This window comes from Zingiber officinale, chromosome 5B (genome assembly GCF_018446385.1).
Source record: "Zingiber officinale cultivar Zhangliang chromosome 5B, Zo_v1.1, whole genome shotgun sequence".
In the NCBI taxonomy this organism is placed as follows: Eukaryota; Viridiplantae; Streptophyta; class Magnoliopsida; order Zingiberales; family Zingiberaceae; genus Zingiber; species Zingiber officinale.
This window is the reverse complement of record NC_055995.1, coordinates 109,774,091-109,793,481: the sequence shown is the minus strand read 5'-3', so window position 1 is coordinate 109,793,481 and position 19,391 is coordinate 109,774,091. Positions and strand designations below refer to the sequence as shown.

Below are 19,391 nucleotides of genomic sequence, written 5' to 3'. Positions count from 1 at the left end.
CACTAATTTTCTTCTTCTCGAACATTTTTCAAAGGCGGAGAAACCTCTTATACGGAACACAAACAAAATATAAGATAAAGATGAAAAATGAAATACAATGTAAATAACAATTTACACAAGTGATCTCTGCTTTGTTCGTTGTTTGGTTGCATTGGATTGCTTTTTGAAGGTGTGAAATGCAGTAGTACCCTTTGATGTCTTCAAGAATTGGTGTCGAAATATTCCCAGAAAATCCTCCTTTTATAGCCTTCAAGTCGAGGCTGTCAAGGCTGATTTCTGCCTAATAATTGATCGATATCGCCATCAGTTGATTGCTTTGCTCCTATAGAATAACTCTTTCCAACTCAACTTTAACCACAATAGTCGATTACTATTCATCAATCGATTGGTTCCAATCAGTCGAGTGTAAGTAAACATTTTGTTTACTTCAACAGTAGCAACAATTGATTGATGCCCATGAATAGTCGACTGATAAAGACATTCTGTTTGCTGCAATAGTGACAATAGTCAACTATTCCACTCCAGCAATCCATTGATTGACATCAATTGAGTTCTAAATATTCTATTTGCTGCAATAGCACCATCAATCGATTGTTCAAATTTAGTAGTTGACTGATCTACAACAAACTCCCATAAGGGGTTCATCAGTCGATTGCTACTGACTAACAATTGACTAATATCTTTATGTCAATCTTACCAAAGTTGAATTCTCGCCTTCCCTAGTATTTAGTTTGACCTCAACTCAGTAGGACTTTCTTTAGCATTGGGTCAATCTTGACTTGTTGGAACTTGTCCGATTAACCTTGATCTGCCAAGACTTAACCACCGTCTAGCATCCGATCAACTTTGACTTGTTAGGACTTCACCACTACCAAACATTATGTCCTCTTTGACTTGTTTAGACTTCCGTTCTCATGTTTAACAACTGGCCCTCCATGATCGGTTAGGATTTCATTTCTGTACCTAACATTCGATCCTTCATGACTTGTTAGGACTTCCCTCATTGCCAAGTGTTCGAGCGATCTTGATCTACTTGAATTTCACATCTTATTCTAAATATCCAGGCCTCCATGACCACTTGGGCTTCGTCTTTCATGTTAACGCCATGTCGGACTTTCAATTGCCAAGTGTCTGGCTGCCCATGACCTACTTGGACTTCGTCTTTCATGTTAACTCCTTGTTCGACTTTCAACCGCCAAGTGTCTGGTCAATCGTCACTCATTTGGACTTTTTTCTTGCCGACTCTCTGTTGAACTTCCGAATGCCAAGTGTTCAGTCAATCGTGACCCACTTGGACTTCTTCATTAATAAGTATCCGGTCAACCTTGACCTATTTAACTTTTCTCTTGGCCATATACATTCAAATCAATCTTGGTCAACCTAACCCGAGGTCGATTGCACCAACAATTTTCCTCTTCAACAAACTCTCTTTTTACTTGACGTCTCACTCTCATCAACAAGTCAACAAACATATTGATCAAACATCCAAACTGAACTCGAGTCAAATCAAACTAGTCAACCTGGCCAACATAGACCAGAGATCGATTGCACCAATATAATCAACATCTCATTAGGACTGGTCCGACTTTACTTTTGCATATGTATGTTCCCCCTTCTTTTAGTGGCTTTGCCCTTTTCACTACATGTTATCTTATCAATTGTAAGCTATCATCTACTCTTTGTGGTTAAATTCCCTTCATTATCTTCTTTTTATAAGATGTTATATATATTTTCCTTCAAGGCCCTTTAGATGTACTTGGTTTCTATATCTTGGAATTCTTGGTTGTGATGAGTTATTAGCATGGTTCATCAAGTGTAGTTTTATTTGTTATTCTGGCGTCAAATAAGATTGCTGTTGTTACTCTTTTGAGTTGCATTAAGATTTTATCTCTTTTAGTATGACATTTTTTGAGCCAACTTGCTTCTTTCCCTTTACATTATCTCTATCAAAGTTAGTGCAGGAAGTTCTCCTTGTTCTTGTTCCATTGTCCTTTCCAAACTCTCCAATGGAACTTTCCACATTTTTTGCTATTGAGGATTCATTGTTTTACTAGCCTCTCTTATAAGTGTACAATTGATGACTGTGAGATGAAATTCACTAACGTGTCCTCAAGGCTCTTTAGATCTTTAATTACTAGTTTTTGTCATGGATCCTTCTCTGATTTGATAAAGATATTTGAAAGTGCTGTACTTCATATCCACTTAGATTATATTCTACACTTCAAATCACATAACTACTATGCCTTTTTATTTTCTTTATCCCTGAAGTCAATTTCTAGGAATGTCCAATAGGTTCTTTTGGAGTGGAAGTAAACTATAAGAGACGGGTTGGATGCTTTTGACTTGAATGACGCTTGGGAATTGCTTCCTCTTCCTCCAGGGAAGTTTATACTGCGATATAGGTGAGTTTTCATGGTCAGCTTTTATTTGCCCCTCGGTAGAATGGACAGCTTTTATTTGCCCATCGGGAGAAGGCGATGGTGAGAACCTAGGGGAAGAGTTCAGCTAAGATTGGTGTACACATGAGATGAGAAAGTGATTGGCTAACAAAAATAAACTCCTGACTTGAAAATAAAATTCATCTAGACTTTCAAATTTGGTTCAACCCAAACTTAACAAGTTGGACTCCAAATTTAGCCAAACTTGAGTCAAATGAAAGTTAACTTGATACCTGAACATAGGGTTCAAAATTAATTCCCCAAAAACCAACTAAACCAGCTTTTTAACAACGTAAGATTTTGGAAAGCAATAAATTCATTAATGGAATTGCATAAATTATAAATAATTAGTTTTTTTTTTTTTGGAGGAAATTAGGAATATAACATAGAAACTGAAACCAACATGGATTTGCTAAATTATCATTTTATGGATTAACTTCAGAAGTAAAACAAACTTTAAATGAGATGCACAATGGAAAAGCCGTTGGACCAGATGATATTCCAATAGAGGTATGGAAGTGCTTAGGGAAACAAGGTATTGAATGACTTACAAAATTATTTAACATGATATTGAAAACGAAAAAAATGCCTGATCAATGGAGGATAAGTACTCTAGTTCCCTTATATAAGAATAAGGGAGACGTACAAAATTGTGCAAACTATAGGGGTATTAAACTAATGAGTCATACTATGAAACTTTGGGAAAAAGTAATAGAAAAAAGATTAAGGAAGGAGACAACAGTGACAGAAAATCAATTTGGGTTCATGCCTGGAAGGTCGACAATAGAAGCTATACATCTTCTTAGACAATTAATTGAAAAATATCGGGAGCAAAAACAAGATCTACACATGGTATTCATTAACTTAGAAAAAGCATATGATAGAGTCCCAAGAGAAATTATATGGCGAATTTTAGAAAAGAGAGGTGTTAGCGTAACATATATTGAACTAATTAAGGATATGTATGAGGATGTAACGACCAGAGTAAAGACTTCAGGCGGAGTAACTGAAGCATTTCCAATAAAGATAGGGTTACATCAAGGATCAGCTCTAAGTCCCTATCTTTTTACACTAATTATGGACGAACTCACTGCGCACATTCAAGACATAGTACCGTGGTGCATGTTGTTTGTAGATGATATTATTTTGGTAGATGAGACACGTGAAGGAGTAAATGCTAAGCTAGAATCTTGGAGGGAAACACTAGAAGGGAAAGGTTTTAAGGTTAGTAGATTAAAGACAGAATATATGGAATTTAAGTTTAGCAATATTAGAAGTAATGAAACAATTGTTAAGATAGGAGAGGACGAGTTGCCTGGAACCGAGCGATTTAAATATTTAGGATCATTTTTACAAAATGATGGAGGGATTGAGAGAGATGTCTTACATAGAATACAAACAGGATGGGTGAAATGGAGGGGGGCGTCGAGTGTTTTATGTGACCGTAAAGTACCTCTTAAACTTAAAGGTAAGTTCTATAAAACCGCAGTTAGACCTGCTATGTTATATGGAGCTGAATGTTGGGCTATGACTCGAGCACACGAGCAGAAGATGAGAGTTGCAGAGATAAGGATGTTAAGGTGGATGTGTGGGCATACGAAGATGGACAAAATAAGAAATGAGAGCATTAAAGAGAAAGTCGGAGTTGCATCTATTGAGGAAAAACTCCGAGAGACACGTTTAAGATGGTACGGACATGTACTTAGACGACCAATAAATGCTCCAGTTAGGCGATGTGAAACTATGATAAACATGCATATCAAACGAGGAAGAGGAAGACAAAAAAAAACTTGGTTAGCAACAATAAAACAAGATAAAATTTATTTAAATATAGATGATGATATAATAGGAGATAGAGCTCAATGGCGTAAAAGGATTTATACAGCCGACCCCACCTAGTGGGAAAAGGCTTGGTTGTTGTTGTTGTTGTTGTATGGATTAACTCCAAAAATTTGTTTTCTGGACTTTGTGCTAAAATTGTTTAATGTTTTTGACATGGTTCCTTTCCTTGTTTTGTGTGTTTAAATTGATTTCAGAACTACTTTTGACAATGATCTATATTCTTCTATGGATAACTGATGTTAATTTAAGTGGAAAATTTGACTAGGTTGTCTTTTTTAATTGACTAACATTTGTTAAAACTGCAAAGACTATATGCAGTTCATTAGGTTATTGAAGAAAAAACAGTTGTGTGTTGAACTGTTTGGGGCCACATCTTCCCCCATTAACTTTCACATTTGGCACTATTTTTTGAACTGTTTAAATTGATTGGCTAACTGCTTATCCCCCAAAACCCCAAAACTCGAACAGTTAGAAAACTAACCAATTTATATTGACATTCTTAACAGTAACAATCTTATCTTACAACAATTATGATTGTGATCCATGTCCATGAGATTTTTTTAAGCATAATTTTATGTTGGTTGTTGCCTCCTACTGTAACTCCACCTTTCTCATTGAGGCTTGGGTTTGGCAAAGATAGTGTCAAAAGTTTCTTATAAATACTACAGAAAGATGCCAGCTGCAACTCTCATGAATCTTTGATTTCATATTTTAGTGTTTTGCTAAAATGTCCTAATACTATTGCAATCCTTACAATGGAATTTTTGCATTTCTAATTGTTCCCGCTTTTTTCTCTGTTACTTACTTTTTTCATGTTGATGCAGTCTTAATTGGTGCTCTGAATGATCGCATACTGCTCGTAAATCCTACAGAGATAAATCCTAGGCAGAAAAAGGGTGTTGAAATACGTAGTTGTCTTGTAGGGCTACTTGAGCCCCTTCTAATTGGATTTGCTACCATGCAACAACACTTTGAGCAGAAGCTTGATCTTGCTGAGGTCTTATATCAAATATCCACAAGGTGTCTCTTCTATGCTTTATAAATTGTTATTCAAGTAAACAAAATTATCTGTGTTGTCAAATTTATTCAGATTTGTTTGTTTGAAAATTGGATATGTGCTTGGTCTACAATGCTCTAACCATTCTTAATGCGGATTATACTTGCTTATTTTGTTGGTTGCATGATTTTGCAGGTTTGACAGTTTGCGTATTACTCCAAGGTCCCTGGATATTTTGGCTAAAGGCTCTCCTGTCTGTGGTGATCTTGCCGTTTCTTTATCCCAAGCAGGTCCCCAGTTTACACAGGTATCCTCTTTTTATTGTTTGTGATTCAACTTCTCTGTATAAGCTATTGCATCTAATACTTTCATTATACAATAGGAGCTGCGTAGTAGCTATGCAACCAAAGCTCTCCGCTTTTCTACTGCGCTGTCAGTTCTGAAGGATGAATTTCTTAGATCGAGAGATTATCCTCAGTGCCCTCCCACTTCTTATCTATTCCATCGGTTTCGGCAGTTGGGATATGCTTGTATTAAGTATGTCGATCACATCAAAGCTCACCAGTTTTTTCTTCAATTATTTTACTGCAGATAAATTTTTGTGCTAATTCTAGATTTTACTTTTACAACTTTAATTGATGCAGGATACTTTTAATATTTGATAGGTATTTGATAATTTAATCTGTTTACGTTCTTACATTTTTTATATATCTATCTTAAAAATGTCCTAACCGAGTCGAGAACTTAATTTAAACTTTTTAATTGGAATAAGCCAGGATGAAACATAGTCAACCTAACTAGATTTCTTACCCTAAGTTAACCAAGCCTGATTTCTTCCCCATCTAGGAGTTGATTTTCTCAGGTTAAAAAGGCATACGTAATAAGTTCTTCGTTTTTCAATTGCTTAGTGTCCTCTGTAACGTGTGAAATAGCTGTCCTTAATTCATTCATCTCCTATGTTCTTATTTCGTAGCAATGGCATCCATCCAAGGAAAAAGGATTGCTAAACCTCCACACAATGCCCGTGGTTTAGCTTCCATCCAGGGTTGTCAGAATTAAGATCCTATCTTGGAATGAGAAGATATCCATAGTTTTAGATTGTAGGATTGAAGTGTAGGGTCATAAGATCACTTTAAAACTATATTTGATATTTATAATTTATTACATCTTGACTTTCAATATATAGTATTGATATGAATATTTCAAGCTCATACTTCATCACGAGGTATAAATAAAATTATTCAAATTGCATATATATGAAAAAAAAAATACAAGTGTTTCATCCAACAATTTCTGTACGATGAATGGTAAGTATTAGATGGATGATATAAAATTAATTGAAAAAGATTCATCTAATTACATTATTAAAAACTATCTCAAGTAATATGACATGAAAAAGTGATTAGCTATAATAAATAATAATTGCTAAAATGTCTAATTGAATGTAAATATATTCTAATTAATGTTTTTGGGACCATGTTCTTACATAAAGACGATAAGTAGACCTAGGATTGGATTGTAGATCAAATTATAGCCCAAGCCAATCCTATTTGGGATCTAGGTTGTTTAAGTCAATTGGATTTGCAAAATCCTATGGTTTGGATTTCAATTTTGACTACTATGCTTTTGTCTTTGCTCCCATTTAAGCTCTGACTTAAGGGTTGAGATTCTGGTGAGTTTTTCTGTGTGGTTAATATATAATTTCTTTGCACGTTTCAGCTTTGGGCTCTTATGCTTATTCAATAACTGATATTTAGAGTTGATACTACATCTAAATATTTAGTGCTGCATCTATATGTGTGCATATCTGTAGTTGCATGCAGATGTACATGTATGATGAAATACTTGTTTTTACGCCAATTAAACATTAGCACATGTATCTGCGTAAATTGTAAAATACAAATTGAAGATTGAAGTAGTGCATATCTTCTCTACTTTATCTAGGAAAATTAATATCTTTCCATTTTTCAAATTCTGCAACTTACAGTCTCTAGAAACTTTCATCTTTAAAATTTGTCCTTTCTATCATCCATTATAGTAAGTTGAAAAAGCATAACCAATATGATTATGCTTCTGTTTTCTGTAAAAGTAAAAGAAAAAAACAATGCATCTTCACCCAGAATTATCTGAAACTCACTTCCCAGAGGGGAAACCTTAATTTCAGAAACTGATGGATCTGCATAGCTACATCAGTTTCATCTCCCTTTCCTGTCATGCAGATGCTATTTTTTCATTGTATCTCCTTAAATGGCACCCTATGCTTTCTAGAATACCAACTGTAAGGCTATTTAAAACTATCTACGATAGTTTAATGCAAAAGAAAAACCAACATAATGACCATTTTCTACTCTAAACATAAAGTAAGGGGGAGACGCTTTACTATAAAATGTAAATTAAAAACATTATTATGGAGGACTCAAACAACTTGGCATTTGTATATTTTTTTTACTTTGCTAAATTATCTCAGTGCTAATTAATAGGTTCCACAGTCCACAAATTGCTCCACTTGATTAACTTTTTCCATGGAGGTCTTTTGTGTACGTTTTTTAAGTTTTATCAGTCTTCAGTCAACTTTATTGAGTGAGGAGTTGGCTGACAAGGTCTACTTGACCTCTTGGGTGAACTTGCTATTGGTTTGATGAATTGGAAGAGGATGAAAGGGGCTTGTTAGTGTTATATTTTTTAGTTATTATAAATTAGGTAGTGCAGCTGTGGTGTGATTATGCTAGGAAGTGATTTGCTCACTGAATTGGTAATGTGGATGGAGAAGGCTTCTTGCTGTTTTCCACTGGATATATTCTTTGCGTGTCATGTTATTTGCCTTATGAGCATTACTTAGGTTTTTGTTGAGCTAAATGGTAGAATAAGATCACCACCCCAGATATTTTGAATACCTGGCTTCTTGATGTTTTTTTACACTTGATATGGCATCTGAGACATGGTTGTTTCTTGCACTCTGCTTTGTAGCACCAACTGGATAGGGCTATTCCTATCCTCTTAATGGCATCCGCTGTTGATGCCATTTGACAGAGTATCTATGAATATTTATACTTGAAAACAGCAAACAACGATGAAGGGAGAAGGTGAAACTAGTGAATTAAGAGAGTTAAATGTCGGTGCATCAGGAGTGAGAGAGTTGCATAGAAAACACAAGTTTCTTGAATTCTTTAACACTATGAAAAGCAACCTAATTAGTTATACGATATAAAACTAAACTCATTCTATGCACATGATAAAAGGGACTCAAATAAGTGCCTACTTCAATATTATTTTTGATGGAGAATCAACTGGAATATTTACCTCAGTTCCACATGCATAAATGCCATAAGGACCCAAACCAACATCAATAAACTTCACATTCCAGTGCTGTTGCTTTGGGTGAGGTGCAAATAAATGAATTAGTAACCAAGCTAAAAATGCATTAGCTATGTTGAAGATTTGCTAACTGAAGATTTTCATGACATTGTTGCTTAGTTGTGAATCCCTTGTTTTGTATTGCCTTGTCAATTAATTCCCTGGAGTTAGCTGCACCAGCTGTTGTTTGTTTTTATTCTGTATGACACTTTAGCACATCATGCAACCAGGTATGGTCAGTTTGACAGTGCAAAAGAGACCTTTGAGGTTATTGGAGATTATGAAAGCATGCTAGATCTTTTTGTATGCCACCTGAATCCAAGTGCCATGCGTCACCTTGCGCAAAAACTAGAAGAAGCTGCTATTGATTCAGAGCTAAGGCGAGCTTGTGAAAGAATTTTAAGAGTCCGTTCAACTGGGTGGACACAGGGTATCTTTGCTAATTTTGCTGCTGAAAGTATGATACCCAAAGGACCTGAGTGGGGTGGAGGAAACTGGGATATCAAAACACCAGTCAATATGAAGGATATACCACAGTGGGAACTGGCAGGTGAGGTTATGCCGTACATGAGAACCAGTGAAGCTGGCATCCCTGCCATAATTGCAGATCATATTGGTGTTTATTTGGGCGTGATCAGGGGAAGAGGTAATGTGGTTGAAGCCAATGATAAGAGTCTTGTGAAAGTTCTATCTGCAGTAAGTGGTGTAAACAACTCTACAATCTCATTTGAGTCCCAAATGAAACAGAACACAAATCTGGTTAGTGAATCTAAGAATGATCCTATGGTTGATAATCTGACCAAGCAATTGACTGGTGCTACTGCTGCTGACGAGCAGTCAAAGGCAGAGGAAGAGTTCAAGAAATCCTTGTATGGTATTGTTGATGGTGGTAGTAGCGATGAAGATGAGGCAACAGCAAAAACTAAAAAGATTCATATAAGAATCCGTGATAAGCCTGCTGCACCTACAGTTGACGTCAACAAGCTCAAGGAAGCTACGAAACAGTTAGGTTTGGTCCCTTCTATGAGGGCCAAACCATTATCTGGGCCATCGCAAGATTTTTCGTCTACTTCACCTGAGCCAGGCTCTGATAATAATTCAAATGTACCAAAAACTGCTGTTGAGATGTTTGGCACTGATGCATTACCAACACAAACAACACAGCCTAACTCGACAGTTATGGGTATGGGAGTGACAGCTGGACCTATTCCAGAAGACTTCTTCAAAAATACAATTTCATCACTACAAGTTGCAGCTTCGCTGGCTCCACCAGGATCATACTTGCCAAGAGTTGATCAAAATCCTCAAGTCATGGATAGGAACAGAGTAGCTTTAGGTCAGAATGTAACGGCTGATATTGGGCTTCCAGATGGTGGGGTACCACCACAAGTATCACAACAAACCCAAGTTTCTCAGCAATCTGCCACACCAATCGAATCAATTGAACTTCCTGGTGGGGGAGTTCCTCCACAGGCCCAGAATTTTCCTCCTCGGGTACCAACCTCTGCACCAGTCGATCTTAGTTATCTCGAAGGGTCCAATTCTGGACTCGATGCAACTAAAACTCCACCTTCCCAACCTACTGCTGTGCGCCCTGGCCAAGTAAGAATCTAAATGATACTAGACTTTGGAAAAATAGGTTTGCTTTTCCTTTTGATCCATATGTACTAATTCAGAATTACAGGTCCCTCGTGGTGCTGCCGCTTCAGTATGTTTCAAGACAGGCCTTGCTCACCTTGAGCAGAATCAACTTTCAGATGCCTTATCTTGCTTGGATGAAGCTTTCTTGGCTCTCGCCAAGGATCAGTCACGTGGATCGGATATTAAAGCACAAGCAACTATTTGTGCTCAGTATAAAATTGCAGTGGCGATATTACAGGTACTATGCAGTTTGCTAATTTTTATATTGTTAGCTTTCATCTAAGATGGCACGTGATACACAGAATATTGTTGGCGTATAATTTTGTGGATATCATTCTTTTAGTTTATTGCTCAAATTACTAAAATCCATGATAAATGAAGAATGAAACTGCACTTTTATTTTGTGGTACTTCACAAACTGTTTTCATATGCAAAACAACTTTGAAATGTTGTAAATTCTCAGAATATGGTGAAGTTAGGTTGCTTTAGGACAACTTTCCAACATAATATTGATTTTGGGAATTTAAAATTTCTATGACAATGTGACCCTAGAACAATTTTGTAGCATGAAAATTAAACTCAGGCTGTTAAAAAATTCCCTATATACCAAATATCTGAGGATTTCATGAAGCTAGGTTATCATATATCAATAAATCATTTTTGGATGTAGACATTGAGAAAAAAAACAATCTGTCAAATCGGAAACAACAATTCATTAATTATATATACAAGTTACCGTGGGAATCCAGATTCACTTGATTTTTTTAATTCAGGAAATTGCTAGGCTCCAAAAAGTCCAAGGACCTGGAGCACTTAGTGCAAAAGATGAAATGGCTAGACTCTCTCGACATCTTGCCTCCCTGCCCCTCCAGGCAAAACATCGCATAAACTGCATAAGAACAGCAATTAAAAGAAATATGGAAGTTCAGAACTATGCCTACGCTAAACAAATGCTTGATCTCCTCCTCTCCAAGGCACCACCAAGCAAGCAAGAAGAACTGAGGGGTCTGATTGAAATGTGCATACAAAGAGGCTTGTCCAACAAATCCATTGATCCTTTTGAAGACCCCTCTCAGTTTTGTGCTGCCACACTCAGCCGCCTCTCAACCATTGGACACGACATTTGCGACCTTTGTAGCTCAAAGTTCTCTGCTCTTTCTACTCCAGGTTGTATTATCTGTGGCATGGGAAGCATAAAGAGATCAGACTCTCTTTCTGGCCCAGTTGCCTCGCCATTTACTTGAATGCTGATTTACCTTGAAAATAATTTGAGAAAATAAATAGTTGTTGTACATGAAGTGTTTTTGTTGGTTTAACAAGGTATTACTTGGAGAGGCATCCATTTGATACACTTTCGATTTTCTGTAGATGTCTTTCTGTGTGTACTAAAAATTTGATTCATCACATGGTTTTGATTTATCCATTTATTATTGGATAAGAATATGTATTTCTTTATGTTTAAGTCGTGATTTGTACAACATTCCAATTTAATTCCCTTCTCGTTCCACGTCGTTTATTTTGAGGTCATCCCTTCTCCTTGCCTAAAGACAAGATCCTATTTCCCAAGCTTATTGCTAGGACCTCCACCTGCCCAACTTCACTATTAGGATTTTCATTTGGGTTCACTCTGGAACTTCTACATTTGTTTAAAGTTTACACTTTTAGGACTTCCACACTTATTTTGACTTTACACTTACCTAGAGTTTAGGGTTCTCACACTGGCCTAACATATGATTTTCTACAATATATTAGGACCTTCACTCTTGCTAAGCATTTGATCTCCTTTGATTTGCTTGGACTTCACACCTATTTAGAGTTCACTTCTCTTAGACGTCCTACTTACCTATTGAGTTAGTGGTCAAATGCCTCAGTATGCCATAGAAACTACCTTACCTATTGAGTTAGTGGTCAAATGCCTCAGTATGCCATAGAAACTTAGGTTGCTCGTGGTTGTACCAAAATGCCCTAATCAAATTTATAAGCTTTGGGCCTCAACTTATAACATAACTTGCTAAAACAATGAGTGTCACATGTTTAGAATAACACACTAATTTGGGCCAAACCTTTTATCACACATGACTATTAAAATTGAATATTTATAAGATAAAATCAACAAATTTTGTTAATAGTCAACACTTGTGATATTCACAAAAAGATATAGCAGTCCCTCCGGGATGGACAGTTGACTAGTGTATGAGGTATTGTTACCATGAAGTCTAAAGGTCAAAATTCATGGCTAGTAGTCAGGTTCTTGTCCTTCCCATGCACTGGTCACTACTTGGGTTAGTAGTTACTCGTGATTTATTTCCTTTCACATAACTTAGGGGCGGGCTGTGAGGGATGCACAGGGTAAACATTATCACCTTTTATCATCGCAAAAAGATGTAACACCAATGAGACATAACAAGATCTCTTAGGACCCTTGGCGGCTGGCTAGAAAGGGGGAGAGGGTGAATAGTCCCTACACAAAAATAAAACAAAAAGACCTTTCTCGGATTTACAGTTTTATAAATCTAACACTTGCATAAGTATAATAAAGAAACTAAAAGACGGAGACATCGAGAATTTACTTGGTTACAACCGGAGAGGTTGTTAATCCAAGGAAGTAAAACATACTAATTTCTCTTTCGGGCGGAGAAGCCTCTTTACAACAATGACAACACAGAATCAGAGAGCTAAACAGAAAACTAAAAGTGTATAAGTGTTGTTTCACAGTTTCTTGATCTGTTCTTAGCTTCTGGGAGTAGAGCTGTTTATATAGCCCTGCTTGGGGCGCCTGGAAACGTTCCAGGCCCCTAGAATGGGATAGAAATCTATCCCCGACGCAACAATCAAAAACCACGCCGGCCTGGATAAAAATCGGGTTCCGGGCGCCCTGGACTGCTCCAAGCACCCCGACCTGGTCTGGGCGCCCTGACCTACTTCGGGTGCCCCGAGCATCAGAAGTCAGCCTTTTGTTGATTTTTAGTCCGGGCCTCCTTCTTCGGTTCCGCTTGCCTCGGTTCAGGTCTTCCGCTCCAGTTCCGCTCGCTTGGGTGATTTCGGCCATCCGGAATAGGGCTCACCTGAACCTAACTTCCGACCTTCTCGTCGAACAATCTTCCGCTCCTGCTTCTCGTCCCTCGGAATCGTCGCGTGCTTCCTTCTTGTCCGCCAGCATACTCTTCCACATCTTTTCGTCCCTCGGACGTACCGATCCCATCGGCTCTCTCTCGTGCTGACCTTCTCGTTAGCTGCATCTTTTGCTTCTCGAGCAATCTTCCGCTCCTGGCTTCTCGTCCCTCGGAAACACCGCACACTCTCTTCTTGTCCGTTGGTGTACTCTTTCGCAGCATCTCGTCCCTCAGACGCACCGAGCCCGTCGGCTCTCTCCCGTACTGTCCTTCTCGCTAGTTGGACTTTCACTCGACTTCCTGTGCTCCTAAGTTCCTGCACACTTAGACACAGGGTTAAACACAACAGGACCTAGCCTAACTTGTTTGATCACATCAAAATTACTTTGGGGTATTAACAATCTCCCCCTTTTTTATGTGAACAACCCAAGTTAAGTTATGGTAAACCAACATAAAGTAAAAAATAATAAATTTACAATTAAAGTGTAAAAATTTGAAAAAGTTTAAACTACCTCCCCCTAGACTTAATCTTCCCTTCTCCTCCTTTGATCACATAAAAAAGTGGGTACTTCAAAAGTCTAAGGGTAACTTGTCAATAATTTTAAGTCGTTTAACAAACAAAATTCATAATTTATAAGGCTAAAATGACTTTAAAAAAAAACTTTGGTGAATCTTAACCACAAGTCTAAGAAAAAAAATCAAAATTGAAAGCCTTAAAATAATTTTGGAAATCTTGAAATATTTTCTGAAAAATAGAGTATACATTTTAACAGAAGAAAATACATTTCCAAGATTTATAATTTTAAAAATTATTTTTAAAAAAATGTATTTAGATGAATAACTAAAAAAAACTTTTCAGAAGATTTTTCTTAGTTAGCAAGGAAACTCTTGCGAAATAATTAAAAATTTTGAATAACAAAATTCAAATGTTAAAAAAATGAGATTTTTCTATAGATGAATACTGAATTCTTATTTCTCAAAAAAAAAAAATAGTATTGAATTTATTTTGAACAATAATTAAACTCAAAATGAATTTTGTGGAAAAAAATCAATTGCAAAAATAAAAAAAATTAATGCAAGCATGATTTTGGAATCTAAAATAGATTTCTTCCTATCGGATTAATAAGAAATTTTTTAGATACATGTTTTCTTGACAATTTTCTAATCTGTCCATTGTGATATTTAAATTTCCAATTTAGTCCATTTCTAAAATTTGATGCAGAGAATTTTGACCATGCAGAAACTTTTAAAGTTTGCATTTGTTCCTTTAACATTTCATTTTCTGTTTTTAGTTTGTTAAAATCCTCTAATCGACAAACTGTTGCTAGAGTTCCTTTTAACTCATTATTCTCTGTTAATAATTTTTTATTTTCAATTTCTAATTTACAAGAATCTTTCGACAATATTTTTATAAGTTTAAACTGTTAGGACCAAAAGTAGCTAGAGGGGGGGGTGAATAGCTTGTCGCGTTCGCTCGGTGCGCTTCGTTGCTTGGCGTTGCTTGTTTCTTCTTGGATATGCAGCGGAAAATACAGAAACAAACACAAAACGCTAACACTAGGATTTTACTTGGTATCCACCTCACAAGAGGTGACTAATCCAAGGATCCACACCAACGCACACACCCTCCACTATGAATAACACTCCTTTATGGTAACTACCAAAGGCGGAGAAGCCCTACAACACTCTCAGTACAAGAAGAAGAAAGGGAAATACAAGTTAAGCAAAACCTTACAAGATGTGCAGTAAAAACCCTAACCCTAACTTCTTCCTCTTGCAATAGATCCGCCTCTTGACTTGGAAAGCCTCCAAGAACCTTCAAGAACTGGCGATCACGTGCTTGTTGAGAGCTGTGGAGGAGCTGGAATGAATCTGAGAAGAGCTCGTGAAGAGATGCCGAAGACCACGCTCGCCTGCGGCTTTAAACCCGACGCAACGGTCGGATCCCGATCGATTCAAATGTTCCGAATCGATCGGGGAGGCTTTGGATCGATCCACGGATCGATCCAGAGCGCCTCTGTGCTCAGGAAACGCGCCTGGATCGATCCACGGATCGATCCAGAGCGCCTCTGTGCTCAGGAAACGCGCCTGGATCGATCCACGGATCGATCCAGCGCTTATCGCGCGAAGCAGCATCGTCCCGATCGATCGGTTGATCGATCGGGACCTCTGGATCGATCCACGGATCGATCCAGAAGCTTTCTGTTCGCTGGGAAGAATCTGGATCGATCCACTGATCGATCCACAGCCTGGATCGATCCACGGATCGATCCAGCACTTGGTTTTTGCCCAAAACCAAGTCCCAAACCTCCCTAACCAACATCCGGTCAACCTTGACCTGTTGGTACATCATGCCTAGCATCTGGTCACTCCCTTGACCTGCCAGGACTCCCCACCAAGTGTCCGGTCAATCCCTTTGACCCACTTGGACTTTTACTCGACGTGCCAAGTATCCGGTCACTCCATTGACCTACTTGGACTTCCACCAGATGTCTGGTCAACCTTGACCCATCTGGACTTCCTTCCTTGCCAAGTATCCAGTCAATCCTTTGACCTACTTGGACTTCCCAACACCAGATGTCTGATCATCCTTGATCCATCTGGATTTCCTTCCTTGCCTGGCTTCACTCACCAGGACTTTCACATAGCTTCACTCACTAGGTTTTTCCATCTGCCTAGCTTCACTCACTAGGGCTTTCACCTGGCTTTACTCACCAGGATTTCCTTCTGCCTAGCTTCACTCACTAGGACTTTCACCTGGCTTCACTCACCAGGATTTCCTTCTGCCTAGCTTCACTTACTAGGACTTTCACCTGGCTTCACTCACCAGGATTTCCTTCTGCCTAGCTTCACTCACTAGGACTTTCACCTGGCTTCACTCACCAGGATTTCCTTCTGCCTAGCTTCACTCACTAGGACTTCCATCTGCCTAACTTGCCAGTTAGGACTTCCCAGTCAAGTATCCAGTCAACCTTGACCTACTTGACTCTTCTTCAATCAATATCTTATTGTCAAACATCTAAACCCTAACCAAGACTCAGCTTGGTTAACCAGGTCACCCTTGACCTGAAGGATATTGCACCAACATAAACATTTGGTCAGGAGGTAGAGACCGTACCTGACTTACCTTGTCGACTTTAGATTCTCCCCCCGTTGAGCTGCTTTCCTCCGACGTTGCTTCCCCTTTATTGATGCTCTCAATACTCATTTCTGAAGAACTTTCTTTATCATCGAGTAGGTACTCGGCTATGAGAGCAGTTTTGGCAATTTCCTCGTTTTCTGCTTTTGATAACGACACAGAGTTCATCGAGAAGTTGGATTCAGCTACTTTTGGTTCTTTGTAAAGCTTTAAGAACTTTTCCCAAAGTTCTTTTGCATTCTTGTAATTTCCGATTCTGTCAACATCTTGGGCAGGCAGAATGCTCAGAAGGTGAAACTTAGCCTTACTGTTATCCATGAAGTCGTTGCGCTGCTCTTCAGTCCATCAATACTTCTCAAGTTCTTTTCCTTCTTCGCTTTTGGGCATATCAAAACCATACTCAATTGTTAGATACATATTAAAATCAGTTTTATAATAAACCTCCATTCGACATCTCCAAAAAGTGAACTCCGCCTTGAATACTGGTGGGTAGATGCTCGGTCCGTCCATCTCGTGAGATTCGTTTGGCGGTTAATCCTCCTGAAGCGTCCTGACTCTGATACCACTTGTTAGGACCCTTGGCGGCCGACTAGAGGGGGGGGGGGGTGAATAGCCTTTGCACAAAAACAAACAAAAAGTCCTTTCTCGGATTTACATCTTTATAAATCTAACACTTGCATAAGTATAATAAAGAAACTAAAAGACAAGGCACTGAGAATTTACTTGGTTACAACCAGGGAGGTTGTTAATCCAAGGAAGTAAAGCGCACTAATTTCTCCTTCAGACGGAGAAACCTCTTTACAGCAATGACAACACAGAATCAGAGAGCTAAACAGAAAACTAAAAGCGTACAAGTGTTGTTTCACAGTTTCTTGTTCTGTTCTTAGCTTTTGGGAGCAGGGTTGTTTATATAGCCTTGCTCGGGGCGCCTGGAAGTGTTCCAGGTGCCTGGAATGGGAAAGAAATCTATCCACAATGCAACGGTCAAAAGCCACGTAGATTTGAATGAAAATCGGGTTTCGGGCGCCTATAATGGTTCCGGGCTCCCCGAACTGGTCCGGGCGCCCCGACCTGCTCCGGGCACCCCGGGCATCAGAAGTCAGCCTTTTGCTGACTTTTGGTTAGGGCCTCCTTCTTCGGTTTGGCTCGCCTCGGTCCGGGTCTTCCGCTCCAGCTCTACTCGCTTGGGTGATTTCGGCCATCCGGAATAAGGCTCAACCGAACCTAACTTTCGACCTTCTTATCGAGCAATCTTTCGCTCTGGCTTCTCGTCCCTCGGAATTGTTGCATGCTTCCTTCTCGTCCGCCAGCGTACTCTTCCACAGCTTCGTCCCTCGGATGTACCGAGCCCGTCGGCTCTCTCCCGTGCTGACCTTCTCGCTAGCTATGTCTTTTGCTCCTCGAGCAATCTTCCGCTCCTGGCTTTTTGTCCCTTGGAAACACCGCACGCTCCCTTGTCGTCCGCCAGTATACTATTCCGCAGCACATCGCCCCTCAGACGCACCGAGCCCGTCGGCTCTTTCCCGTACCGTCCTTCTCGCTAGCTGGGTTTTTCGCTCGATTTCCTGTGCTCCTAAGTTCTTGCACACTTAGACAGAGAGTTAAACATAATAGGAACTAACCTAACTTGTTTGAATATATCAAAACTACCTTAGGGTACTAACAAGATCAACTCAAACTATGTCACATCTCAAGTATCCAAGTTTCTAATGTCAAGCTATTCATAATCAACCTTCAAAGAAACAAAGATAAGCAAACCATAACTTAAATACGAACAATTCGTATGCTTCAACATGATTGTGAAGCTAGTCTTAAATTCTAATAGAACAAAGATGTAACATTAATAAAATTGCAACTAATTTAAAAAAAAATACTAACTAAAAATTAGACTATGTATCATACTAATAGAGGAGCAAGGGGAGCTCTTTCACGGCAAATTTAGCAACAATTATATTGCTCAAAATCCTCTCTCTTATTAATTTTGTAGTCTTTATACTCTTGTTAAAACTTCAAGTGCTTAAGATTTATATGTTGACCTAGAGACGAGTTGATGGAGACACTGGGATGAGCGAACCATTTTTTACCACAAGTGCTTAAGATTTCTATCTTTAAGCTCTTGCAAGTTTTCGTTTTTCTACAATTTTTTCTTTCACATATAATTATATTTATCGTTGTAAAAGAATACGAGATATCTCTACCTCTTAAAAGAGAACAAATTAGTGGATTTTCGAGAATTGACTCACATGAGAAGACAATATGCTGTAGTAGGTCTAGGTCCAAGCCAAATTAAAACAATTTGATTGCATTAATGTTATTATTTTATTTTCCTCTACTTATCCAACTCTCTTATTTAAGGTTTGTATTCAAGTTGTTTTTGTTTTCATATGGTTATTCATCCTGCATTTCTAGTCTCATTTTTTAACTTAAGAGTTGTCCCCAGAACTATGGTATCACAGGAGGACATCTAGTTTATCATCCAGATACTCACGATTTGATTCCTAACTATATTATATTTGTAAAAAAAAATTTCTCCAAATGAGGTGCACAACCAAAGGATGTTGGACTCCTGGGCTACTCGTCGTACGTGCTTCTCGATTTACCTTGATAGCCGGTGAAAAACTTCTGTAGAGTTAGACTGGTCACCCCCAGGACTAGTTAATGAGACTAACTGAGTTTATCATTGTTGACCTAAGAGCCGAACTAATAACCGTCTACTATGAGTACTTCCTGATTTATCCTGATGACCTGTGAAAAACTTCTGTGAAGTCGAATCGATCATCCCCAAAATTTATGGGTGTAAACTGGATACTCCGTATCAACTTTAAAAAAAAATATTAATCCTACATCATTTAGCCTGTCTTAGCAAC

General features: G+C 38.4%; 1 protein-coding gene across 1 annotated transcript in view; it reads left to right on the top strand.

Annotated features, from left to right (window-relative positions):
- LOC121985334 overlaps nucleotides 1-11,734 on the top strand; it is a 64,326-nt gene extending 52,592 nt beyond the window's left edge. Inside the window, exons 19-24 of the mRNA XM_042538713.1 lie at nucleotides 5,105-5,300; nucleotides 5,473-5,584; nucleotides 5,660-5,814; nucleotides 8,862-10,233; nucleotides 10,316-10,510; nucleotides 11,046-11,734. Coding sequence (XP_042394647.1) covers nucleotides 5,105-5,300; nucleotides 5,473-5,584; nucleotides 5,660-5,814; nucleotides 8,862-10,233; nucleotides 10,316-10,510; nucleotides 11,046-11,516 — 2,501 coding nt within the window. The 3' untranslated portion in view covers nucleotides 11,517-11,734. The remainder of the gene's footprint in view (nucleotides 1-5,104; nucleotides 5,301-5,472; nucleotides 5,585-5,659; nucleotides 5,815-8,861; nucleotides 10,234-10,315; nucleotides 10,511-11,045) is intronic.
- Nucleotides 11,735-19,391: the final 7,657 nt, after the last annotated feature.